The 22,886-nt window shown below is 44.8% G+C and overlaps 2 protein-coding genes across 3 annotated transcripts; one reads left to right on the forward strand and one right to left on the reverse strand.

Annotated features, from left to right (window-relative positions):
• Positions 1–7,405: 7,405 nt before the first annotated feature.
• Positions 7,406–9,165, reverse strand: LYSET (lysosomal enzyme trafficking factor). 2 transcript variants are annotated; one of them, XM_028136873.2, is made up of 2 exons: positions 9,113–9,165; positions 7,406–8,230 (listed from the first exon to the last, which is right to left on the reverse strand). In XM_028136873.2, the coding sequence occupies exon 2, from the start codon at positions 8,212–8,214 to the stop codon at positions 7,819–7,821; it is 396 nt and encodes a 131-aa protein (XP_027992674.1). In that variant the 5' UTR covers positions 8,215–8,230; positions 9,113–9,165; the 3' UTR covers positions 7,406–7,818. The 2 variants fall into 2 exon arrangements, with proteins under 2 accessions (XP_027992674.1, XP_008158163.1); XM_008159941.3 differs by having other exon boundaries at positions 8,699–9,151.
• Positions 9,166–9,255: 90 nt separating this feature from the next.
• Positions 9,256–11,566, forward strand: MOAP1 (modulator of apoptosis 1). The gene is made up of 2 exons (XM_054715811.1): positions 9,256–9,596; positions 9,718–11,566. The coding sequence occupies exon 2, from the start codon at positions 9,838–9,840 to the stop codon at positions 10,903–10,905; it is 1,068 nt and encodes a 355-aa protein (XP_054571786.1). The 5' UTR covers positions 9,256–9,596; positions 9,718–9,837; the 3' UTR covers positions 10,906–11,566.
• The last annotated feature ends 11,320 nt before the right edge of the window (positions 11,567–22,886 follow it).

A 22,886-nucleotide genomic window follows, 5' to 3' on the forward strand; every position in this document is an offset into this window, starting at 1 on the left:
TCTGCCCTGCACCATCCATAGGGAAAGAGTGGTCTGTCACCTCTTCCAAGTTGTTCCTTCTGTCTTTCCTCCTATTTTACAGTATTACTCAAATAAGGGCACTCACATTAGGATTTAGCAAAAAGCAACCCCACAGCAGTTAATTTTGTGATAGCTACAGTTAAAAAAAAAAAGAACACTTAGTTTACTTTTCTGCATATTTATCATAGAGCGGAAAAGCACCAACCATTTAGCTGCTTAGCGATGTAAGCAAGAAACCTAGGCGATAAGGCCCCCACTCAGGTGCCCTTCCTGGCTCTGTGGGGACCCATCGTGTCATCACAGGACACTCAATTGCACCGGCTACTCCAACTCCCTGTTCACCCTGTTCTGTGAGTAGAATGAGGACTTACCGAAATGCATGGTTTAACTTCCTCATCAAAACCTTCTTTCTGTTCTTTGTGCTTTCAATCGACTAATACAGATTTCCAGAAAATTAACATTTGAACTTAGCTGTGATTCTAAGCTGACCTTTTTCCCGTACTAAGGTTTGAGTTCCCTGTGTGCCGTGTTTTCTGGACATTCCTACTTCCAAGCATGGAACGTGCGGGTGATGCGGAGGGTGCAGGCAAATCGGAGAGAACGGCCTGTTTCAAAGGAACAGTGTCACAGTGAATTCTGGAAGCTAACAAAACTAACCCAGCTGTCCTTTTTCTTTTAATTAATATTTTTGTTTTAATTAATAGCAGCATAGTTTATGGGTTTGGAGACTTACATGAAAATACTTGAGTCCTTTAAATGTTCCTAAAGTTTTGAAATCATCGTACAGAAGTAATGATGAAACTCTAGGGGGGTTCTGAGCAGGTGCCAGGACTGTCATTGACATGGATGTGACATTTCCAAACAATGGCAAGTTGAATCCCATGTGACAATAGCTGTCTGCTGTTTGTGCTGTGTTAGAGGCTTGCCAGCATCCCTTCTCTGTGATTCTTAGGGTTGTTTCTCACGAGCTTAGCTAGCTGGGTTCCTCAGGGAGGAGGGCCACCATCCTCAGAGGCAGAACCGGATTTCCATGCAGTGCTTACCTGAGATGCAGGACCACCTACTTACTGTATTCTCGCTGTTACATTGTTACATTACATAACTAATAGAATGAGAGGATGTCAAAGTGGACATGTAATGACAATACATATTAACACACTCCTAGCAGTGGTTAGAGAAGCAGACGCCTCGTTTCTACATTTTGTCATTAGCTATTATCATCTAATGTGTCAGGGTGTCCTTACGGAATAAAGCAACATATACATTTTAAAAAAGAGTTATTGTGAAACTTTCTAATGATTTTTACTTTCCAAAAGTCATTCTTTAAATTTAGTAAGGGCAAAAAATGAACCAATCCAGACTTAAAAAATAAAAAAATCCACCCTGCCATTGTGGCTCAGCAGTTGAGCATCAACCCAGGAACCCAGAGGTCACCGATTCGATACCCAGTCAGGGCACATGCCCGGTCCCAAGAGAGGGGCATGTAGGAGGCGGCTGATCAGTGATGTTTCTCTCTCATCAATACTTCTCCCTTTCTCTCTAAAAATCAACAAAACATTTTTTTTTTAATCCACAATTCCCATCTGACTACTATTTGTCAGATTAGGGAATACAAAGTGATTTCTAAAGAAGTTTGGAAAACAAAACAAAACCAAAATAGAAAAATAAAAAGGTTAGGAAAAGTCGACTAAATATGAGGTAGGATACCATAAAAAAAAAGGTCAGAGGTGTTTCTAAAACCGTGCCTTGCCTTGAAGAAACTGCCTCTAGCCAGTGCATTATTCTTAAACTATTAAGCAAATTTCAGTGTAGCTACGACTTTTCCATTCTCAGGTGACCTTTGGGATCAGAATTGCTCTATTTAAAGACATGGCCCAGGAAACAGTGAATGCTAGACAGTAAGCTTCTATTTAAATCTTTTAAAAAGCAGCAGTTCACATTGGGGCCATTGGGAATTTACTCTGGTGCCAAAAATTCTGTTGAAGATAGAGGCCACTTTAGAAAAACATTACTAGTTTAAGTAAGTGCTTTATGGGGCCATGGTATTGCCCTGAACACCAGAACACTGTAACGTGTGTTGTAGCTCTAAGGGGTCTTCATGACACTTGGTGCATGTTAGGTGGTTTTCTCAAGGCTCTAACCACCACTTAAAATATACACTTGTTTGTGAATGTGGTATATGTTTTTCTCTGCATCAAGAAGGAAAACCCTGCCCTGGCCAGGTAGCTCAGTTGGTTAGAGCATCTTCCTGATACACCAAGATTGAAGGTTCAATCCCCAGTCAGGGCACATATAGGAATCAACCAATGAATGCATAAATAAATGGGACAACAAACCGATGTTTAAAAAAAAAAAAGAAAAATCCCAAGACAACCAACATAAGAATTGTTGGCAAAAATAAATTGGGAGACTCATTTTAAATTTTGGCCTTAAAAGAACATACCAGTCCATGCTGAAACCTGAAAGTTTAATAATTATCTGCAATAGTGTCAACAACAAAAATAGAAGTTTAATAACCAAACTTATCTAGCATGTGAGACAGATTATGCTCTGCACTTAGTAGTAAATGTTAACTTTAACCTTTATTCTCCCTGGAGAGTGAACTAGACTGTTCTGCAGCCTAGTGAAAGAGGTATTCAGGGACAGCATCATTCATGCAATAAATAATTACTGAGCACCTACTGCTCTAGGCACTGGGGCAGAGGGCATACAGCAGTGAACAGGCAAAATTGTTCCGCTCATGGAGTTTAGATCCTGACAAAACAAATGTCATGTGATATCATATGGTTAAGTGTTCCGAGAAAAACAGGGAAGGGGCATGCTGGATTTTCAGTTGGGTGGTGAGAGGCAGCCTCACTGAGCTGGCACTTGAGCAGAGGTCTGAAGAAGGGGATGGAGCAGGCCAGGGCCAAGCACCCAGGCAGGCCGTACAGAGTGCAGAGGCCCTGAAACAGGTTTTTCTGGTGTGTTCTAGAATCAAGAAAACCAGTGTGGCTGGAGTGGAGTCAGGGGCTGAGAGTATTAGGAACTGAAGTAAAGGTCAAGGGCCGCTTATTTATGACTGGATGCCATGGCAAGGGCTTTGGCTTTTATTCTGAGAAGGGAAACCACAGGAGGAACTTTTGAGAGGGCTAAGAGTTTAAAAGGATTCCTCATCAAGTGTTTGGCAGCCATCTTGTAGGGGACTTAAGGAGCAGATTTTGGTGGGTGGAGAGATCAGCAGCTGTTTAGGACATATAGTAAATACCAAGTAGGCAGTTGGATATTCAAGGTAGTAATATAAATGGGCATTTAAAGCCATGAGCCTGGATGAGATGATCACAGGAGTAGAAAGAGAAAAGGGACCGGGGGCATGCCAACCTTTAGAAATCAGGCAGATCCCCAACAGCAAAGGAGATGGGAGGAGCTGGTAAGGAAGAGAAAAACCAGAATAATATCTAGACCTGGGCTAATACACAGTGGCTACTGGCCACTTGTGGCTATTTAAATTCTAATTGAAACTTTAAACCCAGTTCCCCAGTCACACTGGCCACATCTCAAGGGCTCATTTCATGTGGCTAGTGACCACTGATGGGGACAGCACAGATAAAGAACATTCCATCCTCGCTAACGTTCTACTGGGCAGTCGTGATGAGAAGCCAACTGAAGAACGTCTCAAAGAGGGAATGTGTCAACAGCTGCTAATAAGAAATGAGGCCTGAGACTTGACCAGTAGATTCAGTTCTATGTAAGTTACCAGTGACCACTTGACAAGAAAACAGTTTTGGCAGAGTGGGGGCAAAAACCTGACACACTGTCTTCAGGATTAACTGCAGGAGAGGAGCTGGAATCAGAATAGGCAGACGCTTCATTCCCAAACTTGGGCTCCAGCCGGCAGCTGTCTGCAGTCTGCTCGAGGAGGTCCACGGCTGAGGGGCCTGACAGGCCCAGCCCGGAATCCTGGTGCTTCCTGCCCAGATCTATTCCAAGCAGTTCAGGACCTTGGATGTCACCCTTGGGCTCACCTTCTGCTTCCTGTTTTCTCCGGCTGTGGGGCTGGGTCTTGTCACACCTGGAGAACTTCAAGAAGCAGGAGTGAAGCTGTCCTCTCCCTCACCTTGCCACCTGACCACCCCAGCCTGTCCTGATCGTCTGCTGCTGACTCCCCTGGATCCTGGCCTTCAGTCAGTGACTTCCTCTGCAATCATAACCTCTGATTTATCCATGGTGACACGCCGGAACTACATATATCGGTTATAAGGCTCTGGTCAGTAGGCCTCCCCCTTGTAATAACAAAGTCTATTTAAACGCGGTGGGGGAGGGGGAGAGAAAATATAAACACCTCTTTTAAAGATTTGCAATTCAGCTCGGGTGAAGTTACCGCAAAATATTTTTTGAGGCTGTTTCAAAAACAAACACAGATCTCGTGACTAACAATGGAGTCTTTATGGTGCAGAAAACCCTGACAGAAGCACTTGGAAGACCTCCCTCTCAAAACAGGCTATGCCCACAGAAATGGACATAATTGGTTGAGAAGGGATCCTGACATTGTTCATATGAGCTTTGCTATTTTTATTTCTTTGGGTGATTCTAATATACAGCCACAGTTCAAGACCCCACTCACTGCCTTAGACCAAAACAAATATACTGATGCACAATGATTCCCAATCATGGTCTAGAATTACGTGGCACTTAAAAAATATGTTGTAGAATTTATAATGACGGCAAATGTTTGATGCAAACATGAGTCACGTGGTATTGTGGCAAGCTTTTCTGCCAGTATTTTTGAGATTGAAAATGTTAAACCCATCCGAAAAATCCACACTAGATAATCTCAATAAAGATTTTAACAATACCCATGGTAAGTGAAATATACCAGTTTGATTGTATTATGGGTACAGTTATTCTCTTGGGCGTACTTTATCTAACGACTCCACTTCCCCAAAGAAAAGCTTTTTGTTACCACTCTATTTTTCTCATACCTGGAAGTAAATACTGACTGGTTAGGGATCCTAAGATGCTTGTCTCTTTCCTAAAATCTCTGACGCACTTCCCTTATTTGCCATTTATCTCACTACCTAATCCTGTAGTCACTGCTTTTTTGTATTGTGATGAGAATATAAAATAAATGATGAACTGCTGTAATAATAGGTCTCCAATCCATCAATTTTAACCTCCTCCTCAGTCTAATAGAGCTAGGAGATAAATTTCACCTTTCCCTCTAAAGAGTGCTTTGAACTCTTAAATAGCCATAGACAAAATGGTAATAATCCAACTAGGATAATTAATTCCTAAATAATCAAAAACAGATGAACTCTGCAATCTGAAACATTTAGAAATACTGCATTACTCCTATTGTAATTATTTTAACATTTCTACTACTAAGGAAATATTATCTTAAAAGACAGAGATGATCATTTACTTACCAAATCTCAGAATTTGAAGAGATAAAATGCACTTCAATAAAAATGAAGTCACTTTACAAGACAAGTGACCAATCCACAAACCTTGCATTATACCAAACATTTGTCAAACAAAAAATAACAAATAATTTTCTTAAATCATTTCCCAACTATCACTGCTTCAAGACGAATCAAATAAAACAAACTGCTCAGCGATTTTCCTCAAATTATTGAAAAGCAATAGATTGGAATGACAAAGCTGGAGATCTGAAGCCAGACATCCCCAGTTCAATATCCTGGCTCTTCCACTTACTTGCTGTGTGGTCATGGGCAAGTTATTAATTCCTATGTGCTTCAGGTCTCCTCATTTTACTCTTCTGTAAATGGCACCAGTACCAGTACATACCAGCCTCATAGGGCTGTCATGAAGAATGACTGCAAATCACTCAACGCAGTGCCTGCAGCATGCATACTACACTGCTCCTTAACTTATGATGGTTACTCTCAAACACATCATGAGTTAAAAATGTAAGTCAAAAATGCATTTACACACCTAACCCACTGGACCTCTGAGCTTAGCCTAGCCTGCCTTAAACATGCTCAGCACACTTATATCAGCCTACAGTTGGGCAAGATCATCCTGCTGCTGCCCAGCATCCTGAGACTCTTCCTGCATTATCACTAGCCTGGGAAAAGAGCAGAATTCAAATACAGTTCCTACTGAATGCATATCGCTGTAATATCATCATAAAGTGGAAAAATCCTGTCCAACCATGGTAAGTCAGGGACCGTCTGTAATTAGTAAGCACTCAAAAGATACAAGTGATCGGGTTATCTGTCCTTCACAGAGATGCAGATACTTCAAACTGCCACTTACTTTGAAGATTCTATGTACTCTGTAGCAGAAGATAAATCATTTCAGGAACTAGACCTATGGAGGCAGTAAAAGAAAGACATGGGGCTAATTAGAGAGAATCTGATCTTGCTGCTTTTGAGTTGCAAAAGTACCTGCTGTATCTTTCAAGTAAAAGACTGCTGTGGAAAGCGCAGCATTCCATTCTAGTCAAATCAGACTTAAAGGCCGATATTGCTAGAAACTTTTAGATTTCCAGTAGCCCATACACACTGAGAAAAACCTTCCTCAGTGACGCCATTTCCATTCTTGAGCGTGGCGAGGCAGACAGTGCGCAGTGCTGTCACTTGTGAGTAGCGCTGTAGCTGTGGTTAGGAACAGGCCTGGTTACAGCTCTGGCTGTGCCACCTACCAGCTGTGTGACCTCTGGCAAGTTACTTAACTGCTCCACCTCAGCATCCTTATCTGTAAAATCTAGCTAATTGTTAGCTCATAGGGCTGTTGCATTAAGTGAGTTCACTTATGCAAAGTTCTTAGAACAGGGCCCAACACAGTAAGCACCCAAAACGTTATTAAAACCTATCAGTGTGAAACATTTCCCTGGTACTAATGACATAACTGTATAAAAATATATCTTTATCTCACCCAGAAAAAAAAAATCCTAAAATCTAATATTTCCATTTTTTAGATATTTGTATTGGTACCAGACATGAGGTAGTAAGTACAAATGCACAGGAGGAAGTACAAGGATCACATCTTCATGCAACTAACCTATCGCCTAAAGACCAGCCCTTAGGCTAGGAAGGAGTATCAGGATGACTCGATAGCATCTTTTAGAGCTACCACACATCTGACAGGCACTGGGACAAATATTTTCATTGAACACCTTGTTTCCATCTCCTATGTATAAGTTAGATTTCTCAGCTTTCAAACATTTAGTCTCTTCCCAAGTCCTTTTTTTCTTTTTTAAATCAGTAGCATTAAGAATGCCAATAGCATTAACCAAAAGGAGGAACAAATTCTGTGTATCAGGACACCAATCATCTCAATAATTTTATACCAATTTCTCACAAGCTGATAAATAGCTGGCTTACTCAGAAAAGGATGAATTGGTGTTTTCGTTGGAAGAATTTTAAAGCAAGCCAAGTAATTGTATAAAATTTAAATTTTATGACCATGTTTGGACCTTTTTACATATTAAACACAATGGAAATGTTCATGTTCATTTTTTCCCCCAAAGGAAAAATCTCTGAACCATCACTATGTTGCACAGTAGAATAAGAATATGAGTTTAGGAAGTTATTCAAGTTTCTAAAGAATGCAAATAACAGACATGATTTTACTTCCAAAATCTGAAGTCATCAACATTATTTTGTAGTACTGTATCTCAGGCTTCACCTAAAAACTCATTAGTCAGATAAAGATAGCCCCCTAGTCACATTTTTTAAAAAGCCTCTGCCCCACCACAACTTCCTGAGATCTGTGAAAAAACTGCAGTCTTGTGATCAGGTTCCACACAGCACTGGCAGTTTTGTAATCATAAGGGGAAAATGGTGACTGAGTCTATGTGTCAATCAGTTGCAGTCTGCTGATCTGATTAGAAGCCTTGACAAATGCCTGGTGGCGATTGCAAATAACTGCCAAGCATATAGGGATAATACAGTAGCCCACCGTTTTGGGGTCAGCTCTTGTACAAGAATATAGGAACAAAAACATCTGTAAGTAAGGTATCAGAAAAATAACTGTCCAAAACCAAAATGGCAGGGAGAGGAACCGAGCCTTCAAGGAGTGTGTCCATGTGGTTCCTTCACGGGGCTCCTCTGGGTGCTGTTGAATGTGTTCCAAGGCCAGTCTGTTGTAAGTCTCATTGATTTCAAAAACATAGTAAAATGCTGCTGCACTTGCCAACAGATACAATCCCACTCCAATCCATCCCATCCGCTGGCGAAAATTCATCATTCTCCATGCTCTGTGCCTTCAAATTAAAAAAACAAATAAATAGAAAATACAGTTAGGGTCTAGTAATGCTGTCAGGGCAACTATTCCAAATGTGTACTTGCTTTATTTCCAACGACTTCTAAAATACCCCATTACTACAGTTACGGTTTAAAATAAATCCAAATTGCATTTATGAAGACATGTAAACAACTTACAGGTGGTTTGATGTAATGGTTCTGAGGAAGTACAAAAACGTTTCAGTGTTTAGTGAGTCTGGTTTTATGTGAACCCCACAGAATAACTCACTGCATATGGCTTAAATAGGTCCAGTACACCTTCCATTAAAAAACTGGAATCGAAGTGGTTTCCTAAGGAACATTTCAGTTTTCCAGTGCAAATACTTTCTGACTTAGTAGTATTGCTTCAGAGCGAACACTTGGTTCTACAAGTCAAGCCAATGTCGGGGGGGCCCCCCTGGTCAAGACAGTAACTCTTCAACACTTACAAGGGTCCTGAGAATCTGGCTGTTCCCACGGCAAGCGTTGAAGAGTCACTCAGTTCTGAATACTCGGGTAGCTTTGGCATGTCAGAGAAAGCCACCATAAGAGAAATCCCCGGCGTCACCGGCTGGGGAACGGTGAACACGACCCGCCGGGAGCACAAGCTGGTTGTGATTAAGCTCGGCGTTACAGCGCGGGTCACGCGGCGGCCGGCCCCGGAGCCCCCAGCGCTGTCACCGGCCCCGCCAGAGACTCCCCAGCCGGCCCCGCCCCCCGACACGCTGCTGCGCCCGTGGCCGCGACCAGGGCTGCGCGGGCGGCGTCCGGCCCGGGCCTCTCCGCCTTGCAGCGCCGGGAGCCCAGTGCCGGGCAGCGGCCAGCGGCCGAGCCTGCAGAGCTGGGCAGGCGCCGGATCTCACCTTCCTGTCTGGGTCGGCCCGCCCGCCTGCCGTCCCGGATGCTGCCACAGTCGGGGCTTCCGGCTTGTCCCGGAAGCGCGCACGCCCCGCCTCGAAAGGCCCGCCCTTCGCGACGTCAGGGTGCGTCACCCCCGCGGCGCCGCCTCCACGGGCACGCCCCAAACAGCTCCTGTTGGGACCCGGGCTGAGGCTGCGACCACTGCGGGGAAGTGCGTCTGTTCAGGTGGGCGGCCGTCTCGGCCTCGCCTCGTCGCTCCTCGCCGCGGAGAGAGCCGCAGAGTCCAGGAGGTCCGCCATCGCCCCCGACCCGCGTCGCGCCTCTGCACAACGCCTCTGCTGTGCCCGTCCGAGCGGAGGAGAGGCCGTCCTCCCGCTCCTCGGGGCTGGCCTCCTGGGAAGCGTCGGGAGCCGGCCCTAGCGCCTCGGCCGCCGCGGGGGGACGCACGCATGGACCACTAGATGACGGCGGGGCGCCCGAGGAGGGGTAAGATGGCTGCTTGCCGCAGTGGGGCCGCCCGGCGTCGCCCGCCGGTTAGGGTACGCGGGGCTTTCCGGGCCCTGGGTCCTTGACACCTTCGGCTGACCTGACTGCTTTGTCCTCACAGGACCTGGAACTCGGGACGTTGACGGGACCTAAACGGGGCTACCTCGGAGGAGTACTGTGAATTGCGGTGGCATCACTATCCCCAACAAATTGGGCACTGAAATATAGTGCTTGGGGCACCATGACGCTGAGGCTCTTGGAAGACTGGTGTAGGGGGATGGATATGAACCCGCGGAAGGCGCTGTTGATTGCCGGCATCCCCCAGACCTGTAATGTGGCCGAAATCGAGGAGGCTCTGCGCGCTGGCCTAGCTCCCTTGGGCGAGCACCGGCTGCTCGGGAGGATGTTCCGGAGGGACGAGAACAGGAATGTAGCCTTAGTAGGGCTTACTGAGGAGACTAGTTTTGCTCTGGTCCCGAAGGAGATACCTGGAAAAGGGGGTAGCTGGAGAGTGATCTTTAAGCCCCCTGACCCAGATAATGAATTTTTAAGCAGATTAACTGCATTCTTAGAAGGAGAGGGCATGACATTGGTTGAGTTGACCAGAGCTTTTGGGTATGGAAACGACCCTTTTGACCTAGACCAGAACATGATCCCAGAAGTGCGGGCCCCCATGTTGGCACAGGCGTTAGATGAGGCTCTTCAGCCTGCCCTGCAATACGTGAACTACAAAAAGCTGAGAGTATTCTCGGGCAGTGATTCTCCAGAGCCTGAAGAAGAAAACTTTGAATCCTGGCTGTTTCATACCACTCAAATGATGAAGACCTGGCAGGTGTCAGATGCCGAGAAAAGAAGGCGATTGCTAGAGAGCCTTAGAAGCCCAGCATATGATATTATTCGTGTCCTCAAGATAAACAATCCTTTAATTACGGTCCCTGAATGCCTGAAGGCTCTTGAGCAGGTTTTTGGGGTTATTGATAATCCTAGAGAGTTGCAGGTCAGATATCTGAGGACTTACCAGAAGGATGAAGAAAAATTGTCTGCTTACATACTAAGGTTGGAGCCTTTATTACAGAAACTGGTAGAGAGAGGAGCAGTTGAAAGAGAAGTTGTGAATCAGGCCCGCCTCGACCAAATCATTGCTGGAGCAGGGGACAAAACACTGCGCAGGCGGCTTGCTCTGCCAGATGATGGCTCAGCCCCTGGCTTATTAGAGCTACTGGAGCTGATAAAGGATGAAGAGGCAACTGAGGCAGAGAAGGAGGAGGCCCTTCTCCAGGCAGAGTTACTAGAGGGACATTTCACCTGAATCTTAGGAAACCAGGAAAGGACAGTGACAGTGAGCAGGGCATGGAGGTAGAATAGTCCATATACCACAGTGGTAGACATTAACCAAGCCCTACCTTGTGATGCCCAGTAACTCATTTTCGCACAGTTCTCAGTACAAATCCATTGTCAGTTGTGTGCCTATTTAAGGTCTCCTAAATGTATCATTGACTAGGAAGACTAGTTCTGCACTGGTACTTATATATTTAAATTCATTCCGGCGAATTTTTTATCACAAAACTGTACAAAGTTCTATCACTGCATGTGTGCACTGCTCTGAGAGGAAGGCAGGGGTCAGGTACCTCTGCTGACCTGATCTTATGGAGATGTCAGCTTGTGTGGTAGCAGGTGCACGTGTCGCATGTCAAATGTGATTATGTATCAGCTTGTGGGTGTCTGTTGCCCTCCATTTATCATATTGTGAGCAGTGGTTAAGATATTTTCTATGTGAACCAGAATTTTGTTGATTCTGTGCAATCAAAACAAGAGACAGAGCTAAATGCTGAAGTTAACTTTGCAGCTTCCATCTCTCACCTCAGGTTCCTGATGTGCGTCATCATATACCTAGTTGTGAATATCATTTTAATAGGTGTGATAAAATTATAAGTATGAACTTATAAAATAAAGGAATGCTGAGAAAATGACCTCTCTTATCTGTTTGGTTTATATCGAGTTTCCAAAAGAAATTTCAAAAGTGTGAATCTGAAAACCACGGAGTCCCTAAGTGAGATTGCTGGAGAGAGCTCCTGAAGCACATGGAATGAAACAGGACAGTACACAAATTAGTGCATATAGCAGGTGAGTACATTGATGCATCAGTGCATTGGTTTGAATGGTTTCCCAGCTAATAAGTACAGGGACAAGATTTACATTCAGGCCGTCTATTTCCAGAGTCCTTGCTCTTAATCTATTCTATGCTGCCTGGTAAAATGTTCATAGATGCCTGTAAGAAACACCATCATTACCCCTGTTTTATTTAATTTTTTGGTTAATCCTCACCCAAGGATATTTTTCCATTGATTTTAGAGAGAATGGAAAGGGTGGGGGAGAAAGAGAAACATCAGTGTGAGAGAGAAACACATAGATTGCTTGCCTGTAACCTAGGTACATACCCTTGACCAGGAATCAAACCTGAAACCCTTTAGTGCATGGACTGATGCTCTGATCACTGAGCATACCGTCAGAGCACATTGCCCTTGTTTTACACGTGAAAGGCTTGAGGCTCAGAAAGCCTCAGAACTAAGGGCAAAGGCACATAATCTGACTCCCAAGAGCTTTTTTTTTATATATATATATTTTAAAAAAATACTTCCTTTGATTTTTAGAGAGAGAAGAAAGGAGAGAAAGATAACATCCATGTGAGAGTAGCACATGTGAGGGTGGAACATCGATTGACAACTTGGGCATGTGCTCTGATGGGGAATGGAACCCGCAACCTTTCAGTGCACAGGACAACGCCCACCCAACTGAGTCACACCCGCCAGGGCCTGAGAGCTTTTCTGAAGGTGCTCTGACATGTGCATTTGGTAAACACTACATCATTGTCAAACACCAAAAAAGGCAGTTGTGTTTATGAAGTCATGTGAAGTAAAAAAACAACAACAAACCTATGTTCTTTAAAAGCTATGTTTTGCCCGGCTGGCATGGCCCAGAGGTTGAGTGTTGACCTGTGAACCAGGAGGTCACGGTTCAATTCAGGTTTGTGGGCTCAGTCCCCAGTGTGGGGAGGGCATGCAGGAGGCAGACGATCAATGATTCTCATCATTGATGTTTCTGTCTCTCCCTCTCTCTCTCTGGAATAAATATATATATATATATATATATATATATATATATATATTTTTTTTTTTTTTTAAAGCTATGCTTCACCATGAATGACAAAACCCTAAAATATAACTAGTTGTGTTGGGATGATGGGATTATAAGGCTGAGGTAGTTTTTTTTGTTTGTTTCCTAAGTGTGTTTTTTAAACAAATACGCAAAGGAGGTGCTCAAGAAGGAAGTTCGCATTTTAAAGGACACAGGAACCAGCCTGAAAGAGCTCCCACTGGTGGAGCTACTACTTGAGCAACAAAATTGAATTACAACTCAAAATTGTATTTTAATCTAAATTATAAAACAAATGTCTACAACTTCACACTGATATGAATGAATGAATGAATGAATGACTTCTGTAAGTCTAAAACTATTCTAATATAAAATATTCATTGAAACACATACGTAGATACTTACATACATACATATGCAAGCAAATAATAAATGACATGGGATGCCAGCCAGTGAAATAAGTGACTAGAGAGTGAAAAACTAGAGGGCCTCCTTTTTCCTAAAAATGGGTTATTCATTAAAAACACACACACAAACAAAAACAAAAATGCTTATTCACCTGAACACCACTAGGCGGCAGTAAGCACTCAGGGTTAGGCTTCCGCCAGACAAAGCAGGGAAAAGGATTATTTCTTACATAAATGGCATCATACCTGCCCTCTTGAAAGACTGGAAAATTTCTCAAGTCTTTATGTGGAAAAATACTGAAGTACTTGCTCAATGTAGGATAGTGACTTCCTCTCTAAGTCCCTGACACTTCTAGAATATTCTAATCAGCTTGTCAGAGAAACCTGGCCTTGGTAAATGGACTGCTGATCTGTCTATACAAGTGAGAACATCCTTTTTTTAAAAAAAATATTTTTATTGATTTCAGAGAAGGGAGTGGGAGAGAGAGATAGAAACATCAATGATGAGAGAGAAAGAACCATTGATCGGCTGCCTCCTGCACACCCCACTCGGGATTAAGCACGCAACCTGGGCATGTGCCCTGACCGAGAATCAAATCCTGACCTCCTGATTCAGAGGTCAATGCTCAACCACTGAGCCACGCTGGTTGGGCCAAGTGAGAGCATTGCTAATGATTCTACTTCCAGTCAGAGCATTTCATAACACTGGAAACTAGATGGTTTCCAAGCTCAACTTCTGAAAGTCTGTTATTCCAAAGAGAATGACATTTAGGTCAAAAGTAATCTTTAGGAGGGCCCGAGTGGTGGTGGTGGGGGGGGGGGGGGGTAGGGGTCAGTTGGGGAAAAAAAGGAGACATATGTAATACTTGAAACAATTAAAAAAAATAAAGATAAAAAAGTACTCTTTAGCTGTTATGGGTTTCCCACTCCTGCCTCTGCTACCAGCAAGTGTAACTCTGCTTTAAGAGGTGTTCATTTTTTTATGTATACATGGATTACCATATGAACTGGACCAGTTTATTAAATAATTTAATTCACCCTAGCCAGTCTGGCTCAGTAGTTGAGCGTCCATCTATGAACCAGGAGGTCATGGTTCGATTCTCCATCAGGGCGCATGCCCGCTTGTAGGCTTGATTCCCAGTAGGGGTCATGCAGGAGGTAGCTGATCAATGATTCTCATCATTGATGTTTCTATCCCTCCCTCTCCCTTCCTCTCTGAAATCAATAAAAAATATATATTAGAAATAATTTAATTCAGTGAGAGGTAAGTTGAGAGTCAGAAGGCTGTGGTCTAAAATAATAGAATATTACAGATGAGCCAAGTGAGGCTCAGAGAAGGTGAGTAGCTTGCTCAAGTACACACAGCTCAAGTAGTGACCGATCAAATTTGAACCCAAATCTGAGCCTGTCTCTGGCTTGCTCTATGACCTAAAGTAACGGCACTTCCTCTTCTTGGACTTCAGTTTACTTAGCTACAAAATCTGAAATCTATGGTCACTTTTAGCTTTAAAATGGTGTGACTCAAATGATCTTCTGTCTTTACTAGAGGCCTGGTGCATGAAATTTGTGCACAGGAGGAGGGCCATCCCTCAGCCCGGCCTGCACCCTCTCGCAATCTGGGACCCCCCAGGGGATGTTCCACAGGGATCGGGCCTAACTGGCAGTAGGACATCCCTCTCACAATCTGGGACCACTGGTTCCTAACCGCTCACCTGTCTGCCTGATTGCCCCTAACCGCTCGCCTGCCTGCCTCATTGCCCCTAACTGCCTCAGCCTCGGCCCCCACCACCACGGCTTTGTCCGGAACAGTCCAGAATGACGTCCAGAAGGTCATTCAGCTGTCCAGTCTAATTAGCATATTACACTTATATTATTATAGATTTGAATACTAGAAGCCCAGTACACAGATTCATGCACTGGTGGGATCCCTTGTCCTGGCCTGCAGGGATTGGGCTGAAACTGGCTCTCTGACATCCCCTGAGGGGTCTCAGATTGCAAGAGGGTGTAGGCCAGGCTAAGGGACCATACCAGTGCACAGTCAGGGCTCGGAAGGGACTGTGGGAGGGCTCCAGGGCGTGTCCAGCCCGTCTCGCCCAGTCCCGATTGGTCAGACCCCGCAGTAAACTAACCTACTGGTCAGAGTGTCTGCCCCCTGTGATCAGTGCATCTCATAGCAACTGGTCAAAAGGTTGGACACTTAGCATATTAGACTTTTATTATATAGGATCCTTAATATAAAAACTGAGTCTTAAGTTCTTAATATGCCTACTATTTGTCACTTAACATGTGTTCCCAAATATTATCAGGGTATCTTTTATTTTTTAATTGATTTCAGAGAGGAAGGGAGAGGGAGAGAGAGATAGAAACATCAATGATGAGAGAGAATCATTGATCGGCTGCCTCCTGGAAGCCCCCTACTGGGAATCAAGCTTGCAACCCAGGCATGTGCCCTTGACTGGAATTGAACCCGGGACCCTTCAGTCCACAGGCTGACACTCTATCCACCGAGCCAAACCAGCTGGGGCATCAGGGAATCTTTTAATGAATGTGCTTTCTAACTCCCTAAGTAGATTCTGTTCCCCTTGATATCAAGGCATATATATATATATATATATATATATATATCCCCATATAAGCCCAACATGGCCTTCTACATTTGAAAGGTAATATTTCTTAACTAATTAGTAGTAGCTCTGATGTTCCTTATCTATATATATAAAAGCCCAGTGACCGTTACAGTGGAATGACCAGAACGACCAGTCACTATGACATGCACTGACCACCAGGGGGCAGATGCTCAATGCAGGAGCACCAGAGGGCAGATGCTCAATGCAGATGCTACAGCAGGAGCACTGCTCAGCCAGAAGCCGGGCTCACGGGTGGCGAGCGCAGCAGCGGTGGCGGGAATCTCTCCCACCTCCACGGCAGCACTGAGCAGCGAGCCAAGCGGTAAGGGGTGAGCAGGTGGGCAGTTAGGAACGAGCAGGCGGGGTGGTAAGGAGCAAGCAAGTGGACGGTAGGAGCGAGGGGTCCCAGATTGGAGAGGGTGCAGGCTGGGCTGAGGGACACCCTCCCCTGTGCACGAATTTCGTGCACCGGGCCTCTAGTATGTAATAACCAGCATGGCTATCATTTGTTAAACTCTTCCTGTGTGCCAGGCATGTTGCTAAATGCTTTACCTATATTACCTCATTTCACTTTAACTGCAGGCCCTTGTGCATATATTACTATTCCTGATTTCAAGTAAGGAAGCAGACCTTTGGATAGGTAAAGTGGCCCGCCCAGAGTCACACAGCTAGAAGTGACAAAGAGCTGTCTGGTTCCAAAGCCAGTGCCTTAACCACTGTGCCAGACCACACTGTCGGCCCCCACCCAGCAGCCATAGCCCTCTTCCTCCTTCGTATCTAAAGCCAGATTCGCTCACCCACTTTACAGAACTGTGAATTTCAGGGGAAAACCAGCCTTCCCCAGCCCCTGCCGGAAGTGGGGGCGGTTAATCTTAATTAGTTTAAGATCATTCTGTACCCTTTGCCAAGTCACTTGTTGGAGGCATGGGCAAATTACACAATTCTAGCCAGTGAAATATGAGCTGCTGTTTTTAATCTTTATTATGTGTGGCTCTGCTGCCAGAATGCCTCAATTCAGATTCCAGCCTCACCGTTCTAACTCTGTGTCTTCCCGAAAGTTACTAACCCTTCCTGGGCTTCAGTTTCTTCAGCAGAAAATGGAGGTGATAATGGCTCTCACTTGGTCATTGCGAAGACCAAGTGAGTGAATAATGTGAAGTGTGGAGAACTATACCTGCTACCTACTAAGTAGTCAAGAAACATCTATTGTGTTTGTTCTTTATTGCTTCACAGCAAATTACCCCAAAACTTGGTGACTGAAAACAGTCATTACCCCTCAGTTTCTGTGGATCAGGAATCTGGGAGTGACTTCACTGGGAGGTCCTGGCTCTCTGATAGACAGAAACCGAGGTGTCGCCCAGGGCTGTGGCCATCTTATGGCGACCTTCTCCCAAAGCTCACCCACGGGGCTGCGAGTGCCCCACTTTGGGCTGCCAGTTGCGAGTGTCCCCCCCACGAGCCGCGTGGTTCAGGGTTCAGGTTCAGGGTTTGGGCTCTGGAGGAGGCCGCACGCAAATGAAAGAGACTAGAAAATATTAATTTGGAAATATTAGGGGCCAGGCGGGAGCCCAACTCAAGGGGAAGGACTCCACCCAGCTCTGGCCTTGCTATCCCTTTTATTAAGACTATGGGATATACCCATAGCCTTTAGGCAGGCAATTCCAATAACAGCCAATCAGCAAGGATTTACATAAGACTAAAAGGTGGATGTTGCTTTAGCTACCATTGTCTCAACTAGACAGTGGGTGGTTGGCTCTGACCTTTCAGAGCTTCAAGGTTGACCAGCCTTCCGGGTTCCTTGTCCACACCTCTCTGCTAGTGAGGACAGTGGGCAGCTTCCAACACGGGGCCTCTCCCACGGGGCTGCCTCATGACTGGGAGCTGACTTCCACCAGAAGCAAGCAATCCAAGAGAAAGTGAGAGAACACCCAAGGCGGAAGCCACAGCGTTTTTATAATCTTATCTCAAAAGCGGCATCTCACCAGGCCAGAGTGGCTCAGTGGTTGAGCATAGACCCGTGGTTGGCAAACTGCAGCTCGCAAGCCACATGTGGCTCTTTGGCCCCTTGGGTGTGGCTCTTCCACAAAATACCACGGCCTGGGCGAGTCTATTTTGAAGAAGTGGCGTTAGAAGAAGTTTAAGTTTTTAAAATTTGGCCCTCAAAAGAAATTTCAATCGTTGTACTGTTGATATTTGGCTCTGTTGACTCATGAGTTTGCCGACCACTGGCGTAGACCTAGGAACCAGAAGGTCATGGTTTAATTCCCAGTCAGGGCACATGCCCAGGTTACGGACTTGATCTCCAGTAGGGGGCGTGCAGGAGGCAGCTGATCAATGATTCTCATCATTGATGTTTCTATCTCTCCTTCTCCCTTCCTCTCTGAAATCAATTAAATATATATATATATATTTTTTTTTTAAATGACACCCCATGACTTCTGTCATATTTCATTCATTAGGAGCAAGTCAAAGGAAGGAGATTACACCAGGGTGTGACCCCAGGAGGTGAGACTCTTTGGGGGCTGAGAGGCTGCCCAGACCAGCTATTTATTTATTTATTTATTTTTTATTTTATATATAAAGAGAACAAGTCTATAGTTTCGTTACTTCCACTTGATATTTGAGTAATAAAATTTCTCTATTCAAGTTAAAAGTGAAAAGATCACCCATTACATTCTTGGTCACTAACTCGTTCATGAATCAGAGTGACAAACACACGGTTGCTTTGTCCACTCTACAGGCTGCCATAGGCCCTCACAGGTTTTACCACCAGCAGATGTCCAGCTTTTTCGAGCACAGGCATAGTCACCTCCTCAGTCTCCCTCTACTCCAAGCAGTAAATGCCCAGCTGCTGCCCAGTTTCCCATTCCCTTCTGATCTCACCTCCCTCCCATTTGAGTGCCCTTTAAGAAGCAATAACCCACAGGCCCCTAGCACGCCCATCCTGGGTGTGGGGAGACTTACCCTGTACCATCCAGCTTCTTGCTTCGGAGAAACGATGCCTTCAGTATGCAACCAAAGCTTTTAAAGTGTGCCTTTCTTCATCTAAGTAACCAAATAATCTGATGGACAGAGTGGATCCAGAGACACGGAAGCATGGAATAGTGTGCGGAGTCTTGGAGGAAAGGAGGCGGGAGGTTATCAATCAAGGACCATGTATGCATACAGCATTTGCATGGGCCATGCACACGGACAATAGGGCAGTGAGGCCCTGAGGTGGGGGTTGGGGGTGGGCTAGAGGGGGCCATTGGGGGGGAAAAGGAGGACATATGTAATACTTGCAACAATGGAGAATTATTTTTAAAAATAAATAAGGGAAAAAGTAATTAAGTGTGCCTTTCTTTTATCTAATGAATGCCATTCATAGAAATGTATTCTAATAAGGATGTTCACAAAGAGTTGGCTAAAAGACTTCCTTGCAATACTATTTATCATTGTGGGGGAGGAAAAAAAAGGCAACTTTATCAACTCCCAATAATAAGTGATAGGTTGAGTAAATTATGCCATGCCCAAAGGGCTATAAACTTGGTAGCCATTACAACAAAACTGTGTTGGGTGAAATTGCCATTTTTGTAGGTTAAAACTAGATGCATTTTGGTAATTTCATATGGTTCAACCTAATAGAAGGATATCTTTTGGCATATAAGTAGGTTTACAACCTACTATTGAGTGAAAAAAGCAGAGTACGACAGTATTTATAGAATAATCTAATTTTTCTGTTGACAAACGCCCATAATTATATTTGTAAAGAAAAAAGTCTGGAAAAGCATGCATGAGATGTTAACAATAGTTATCTTTGGTGGTAGAACTGTGAGCAATTTTATCCTTTTTTAATGAAGTTTCTGCTCTTCTCCAATGAATGCTTCCTACTGGTATAATATTTACAGATTCTTAAATAAAATAAAACAAACAATAAGAGAGAAATTCAAAGAGGCACACCCTAGTCTCCTATTCTTTATTAGTAATTTGTAACTCATTAAACAGGACAGGTGCTAAGCAGCTTCAGAGTCCATGTCCCCGTCCGGGCCAGCGGGAGGGGATTCATCCTACACGAGGACAATGGCCCAGCCTGCGGCGCTCAAAAGACAGACTTTCTTCTCTAAGTGACTGATCCTATTTGACTTGAGTCGAGACCAGAGCAACTGCAGAAATGTGCACACTCCCCAGGATGTCTGATTAGACCCTTGTTTTTCTCTCCAGCACCCATTCTGCCTTCTTCCAGCAATACCCCAGTTCTTACTTGGGGGTTCTCTCACCCACAGCTTAGCCATAGTTTGGGATGGATTGATGACCTAAGCCTGTGGTCGGCAAACTTCGGCTCTCGAGCCACATGTGGCTCTTTGGCCCCTTGAGTGTGGCCTTCCACAAAATACCACGGCCTGGGCGAGTCTATTTTGGAAGTGGCGTTAGAAGAAGTTTAAGTTTAAAAAATTTGGCCTCAAAAGAAATTTCAATCATTGTACTGTTGACATTTGGTTCTGTTGACCAATGAGTTTGCCGACCACTGACCTAAGCTAAAGAAATCCCCAGGTGGGCCTGGGACCGATCAAAGCTGCTGAAGCATGAACCCCATGTCCTAAGCTCCCTCTCCCCGCCTTCCTGTTGAATTTTAAATTGTTATAGCTTTATGCCCTGGCCAGTGTGGCTCAGTTGGTTGGGCGTCCTCCCATGCACCAAAGGTTGCCAGCTCGATTCCCGGTGAGGGCCCATGCCCGGGTTTCAAACTCAACACCTGGTAGGGGATGTGCATCAGACAACTGGTTGATGTTTCTCTCTCTCTCTACTTCTCCTTTCCTTTTCAGTCCCAGGTCCTGGCCATGCCTGCCCTGACTCTAGTGCCTTGCATGCCTTTCAGAAGCTCTGCGAGGGGTGCAGATTTGCTTTCAATTTCCCCTGTCTTCGGGGGCTTACAGTGTAGCTTCCTCCGCTCCCCTGGGGTCAGTGCCATTCCTTCAGAGCTTCTCCATATACCAGAAATGTGTGGACAGCTTGCCAGGGTCTCAATGTTCGCCTTCCCCCACCAAAAAAATGTATATATGCTGATGTCCTAACCCAAAAAGCTGGTGGCATTAGGAGGTGGTGCCTTGGGGATTTAATCAGATCCTAAGGGTAGAGCCTTCATGAGTGGGGGTAGTGCTCTCGTAAAAGGGACCCCAGCGAGATCCCTAGCCCCTCCCGCCGGGTAAGGATATGGGAAGTCTTTGCCTAGAAGAGGTTCTTCACCCAATCACACTGACACCCTGATCTTGGGCTTCCAGCAGCAGGACTTGGGGAGCAAGTTTCTGTTGTTTATCAGCCACCCAGTCTGTGGTATATTGCTGTGCTGCCCGAACAGACTAAGACACCTCTATTTTCAATGGTTGATGCAACCCCCTTCTCGTCTGGTAGGCGTACACTTGTTTTAGTTCTTGACTGTCATTTTGGATGAGTTTCAGGTGGAAATAGAGATAAACATGTATGTTTAACAGACCGTGTTTAACCAAGTATCTCTCCACTGTGTTAAATATTTCCACAAATAGCTTTATTGCTTCTTCCATTTACTACAATATTATATGCATGTTTTCAAAATAGTCCCATACGAAGGGCAAGCAGGCAGGCCATAGACATTGCACTGCTTACCTAAAAGCAATCGTCAAAATCTGAGTCTACCATTGTAATACTTTTAAAGCATATCGCACACATACGGCATTTGTCTGTACATACTTCTGTACCTACCTCTTAAAAAACACCCCTGTCGCCCTCAACGGTGTGGTCAGTGATTAGAGCTTCAGCTGAAGGGTCGCTGGTTCAATTCCTGGTCAAGGGTGGGCAAGTACCTGGTTTGCAGTTTGGATTCCTGGCCCCGGTCAGAGCACTCAGGAGGCGCCCAATATATATGCCTGTCTTACATCAATGTTTCTCTATCTTCCTCTTCCTCTTCCTTTTCTTCTTCCTCTCTCTCTCTCTCTCTCTCTCTCTCTCTCTCTCTCTCTCTCTCTCTCTCTCTCCCCTCCACTTTCCACCCTCTCCAAAATATAAAAGGAAAAGATATCCTCAGGTGAGGATTAACAACAGCAAAAAAATAGCCCTGTTCAGCCCTCTGCCAGCCAAAAGGTTATGACTCACTGAGGCTTCGGTCATATTAGCAGTTTTCAGCAATAAAGTATTTTTTTAAATTAAGGTTAAAAAAAAAAAAAAAAAAGCCCTGTTCTTATAATGCCAATATCACACCTGGTAAAATTGTCAATAATGACTTGAGATCATCTAATACCAGTTCATATTCAGACTTCCCTGATTATCTCAAACTATCTTTCACAGTTGATTTATGGGAATCAGCATCCAAACAGGAGGCCTGGGGTGGAAGATTTCCAAGAAGAAACCCTTCCTGGAAAATAACAGAACCTGTCACACCGGGGCAGCAACATCCCATGCTACAGCGGTGTCGTTTCTGGTCCGGAATGGCGTGCGATTCTGCCTGTGGTTCTGGCCCAAGTTTTAATGTCGGTTCTCAAGCTAGTTCTGTGAGATGCCCAATAGCCTTTGGTAACTTCCTTTTCAGCTCCCACCGGCCAGACTCGGCTTCTGTTGCTTGCAACTAAGAGTCCTGCGTGAAATGCAGCATTTTAACTGCTCTCTGGCCTTAAACGGTCTGTATGTAGAGTCTCTGGGTGGAAGCTGGCGAGGTTCCAGCACAGCCGGGGCTCTCAGTGCCTCACAAGCAGTCCCCCCCCCCCCCCCCCCCGCCCCCAATGCCTCTGCACAAAAGCCCTCAGCTCTCTTTTTTTGTCCTGGCAGGCCCTGATGGACACTACATCATTACCCATTGAACAACTGGTTTTCCTGGCTCCAAGGGCTGGAAGGACTCATTCCCCTCCAGGGGAAAGGGAAGGAAGTATTGGGGAATATTTCACAGGTGTGTGTGCGCCCTACCTGGATTGGGTTGAATCCTTCCAAGGCAGGGAAAAAGGGAGAAAAATAAAGCTGTCAAATTTCCATATTTATAAGGCTCATGAGCTCCCTCAGCTTTTAAACTAAAATAAACTTAAAACTACAAGCAAAAAGTCATGTACTTCAAAGTAATCACCTTCAATCAACGTGATGGATGATGTTTCACTGAAACCGAG

Source organism: Eptesicus fuscus, chromosome 5 (assembly GCF_027574615.1).
Source record: "Eptesicus fuscus isolate TK198812 chromosome 5, DD_ASM_mEF_20220401, whole genome shotgun sequence".
Lineage (NCBI taxonomy): Eukaryota > Metazoa > Chordata > Mammalia > Chiroptera > Vespertilionidae > Eptesicus > Eptesicus fuscus.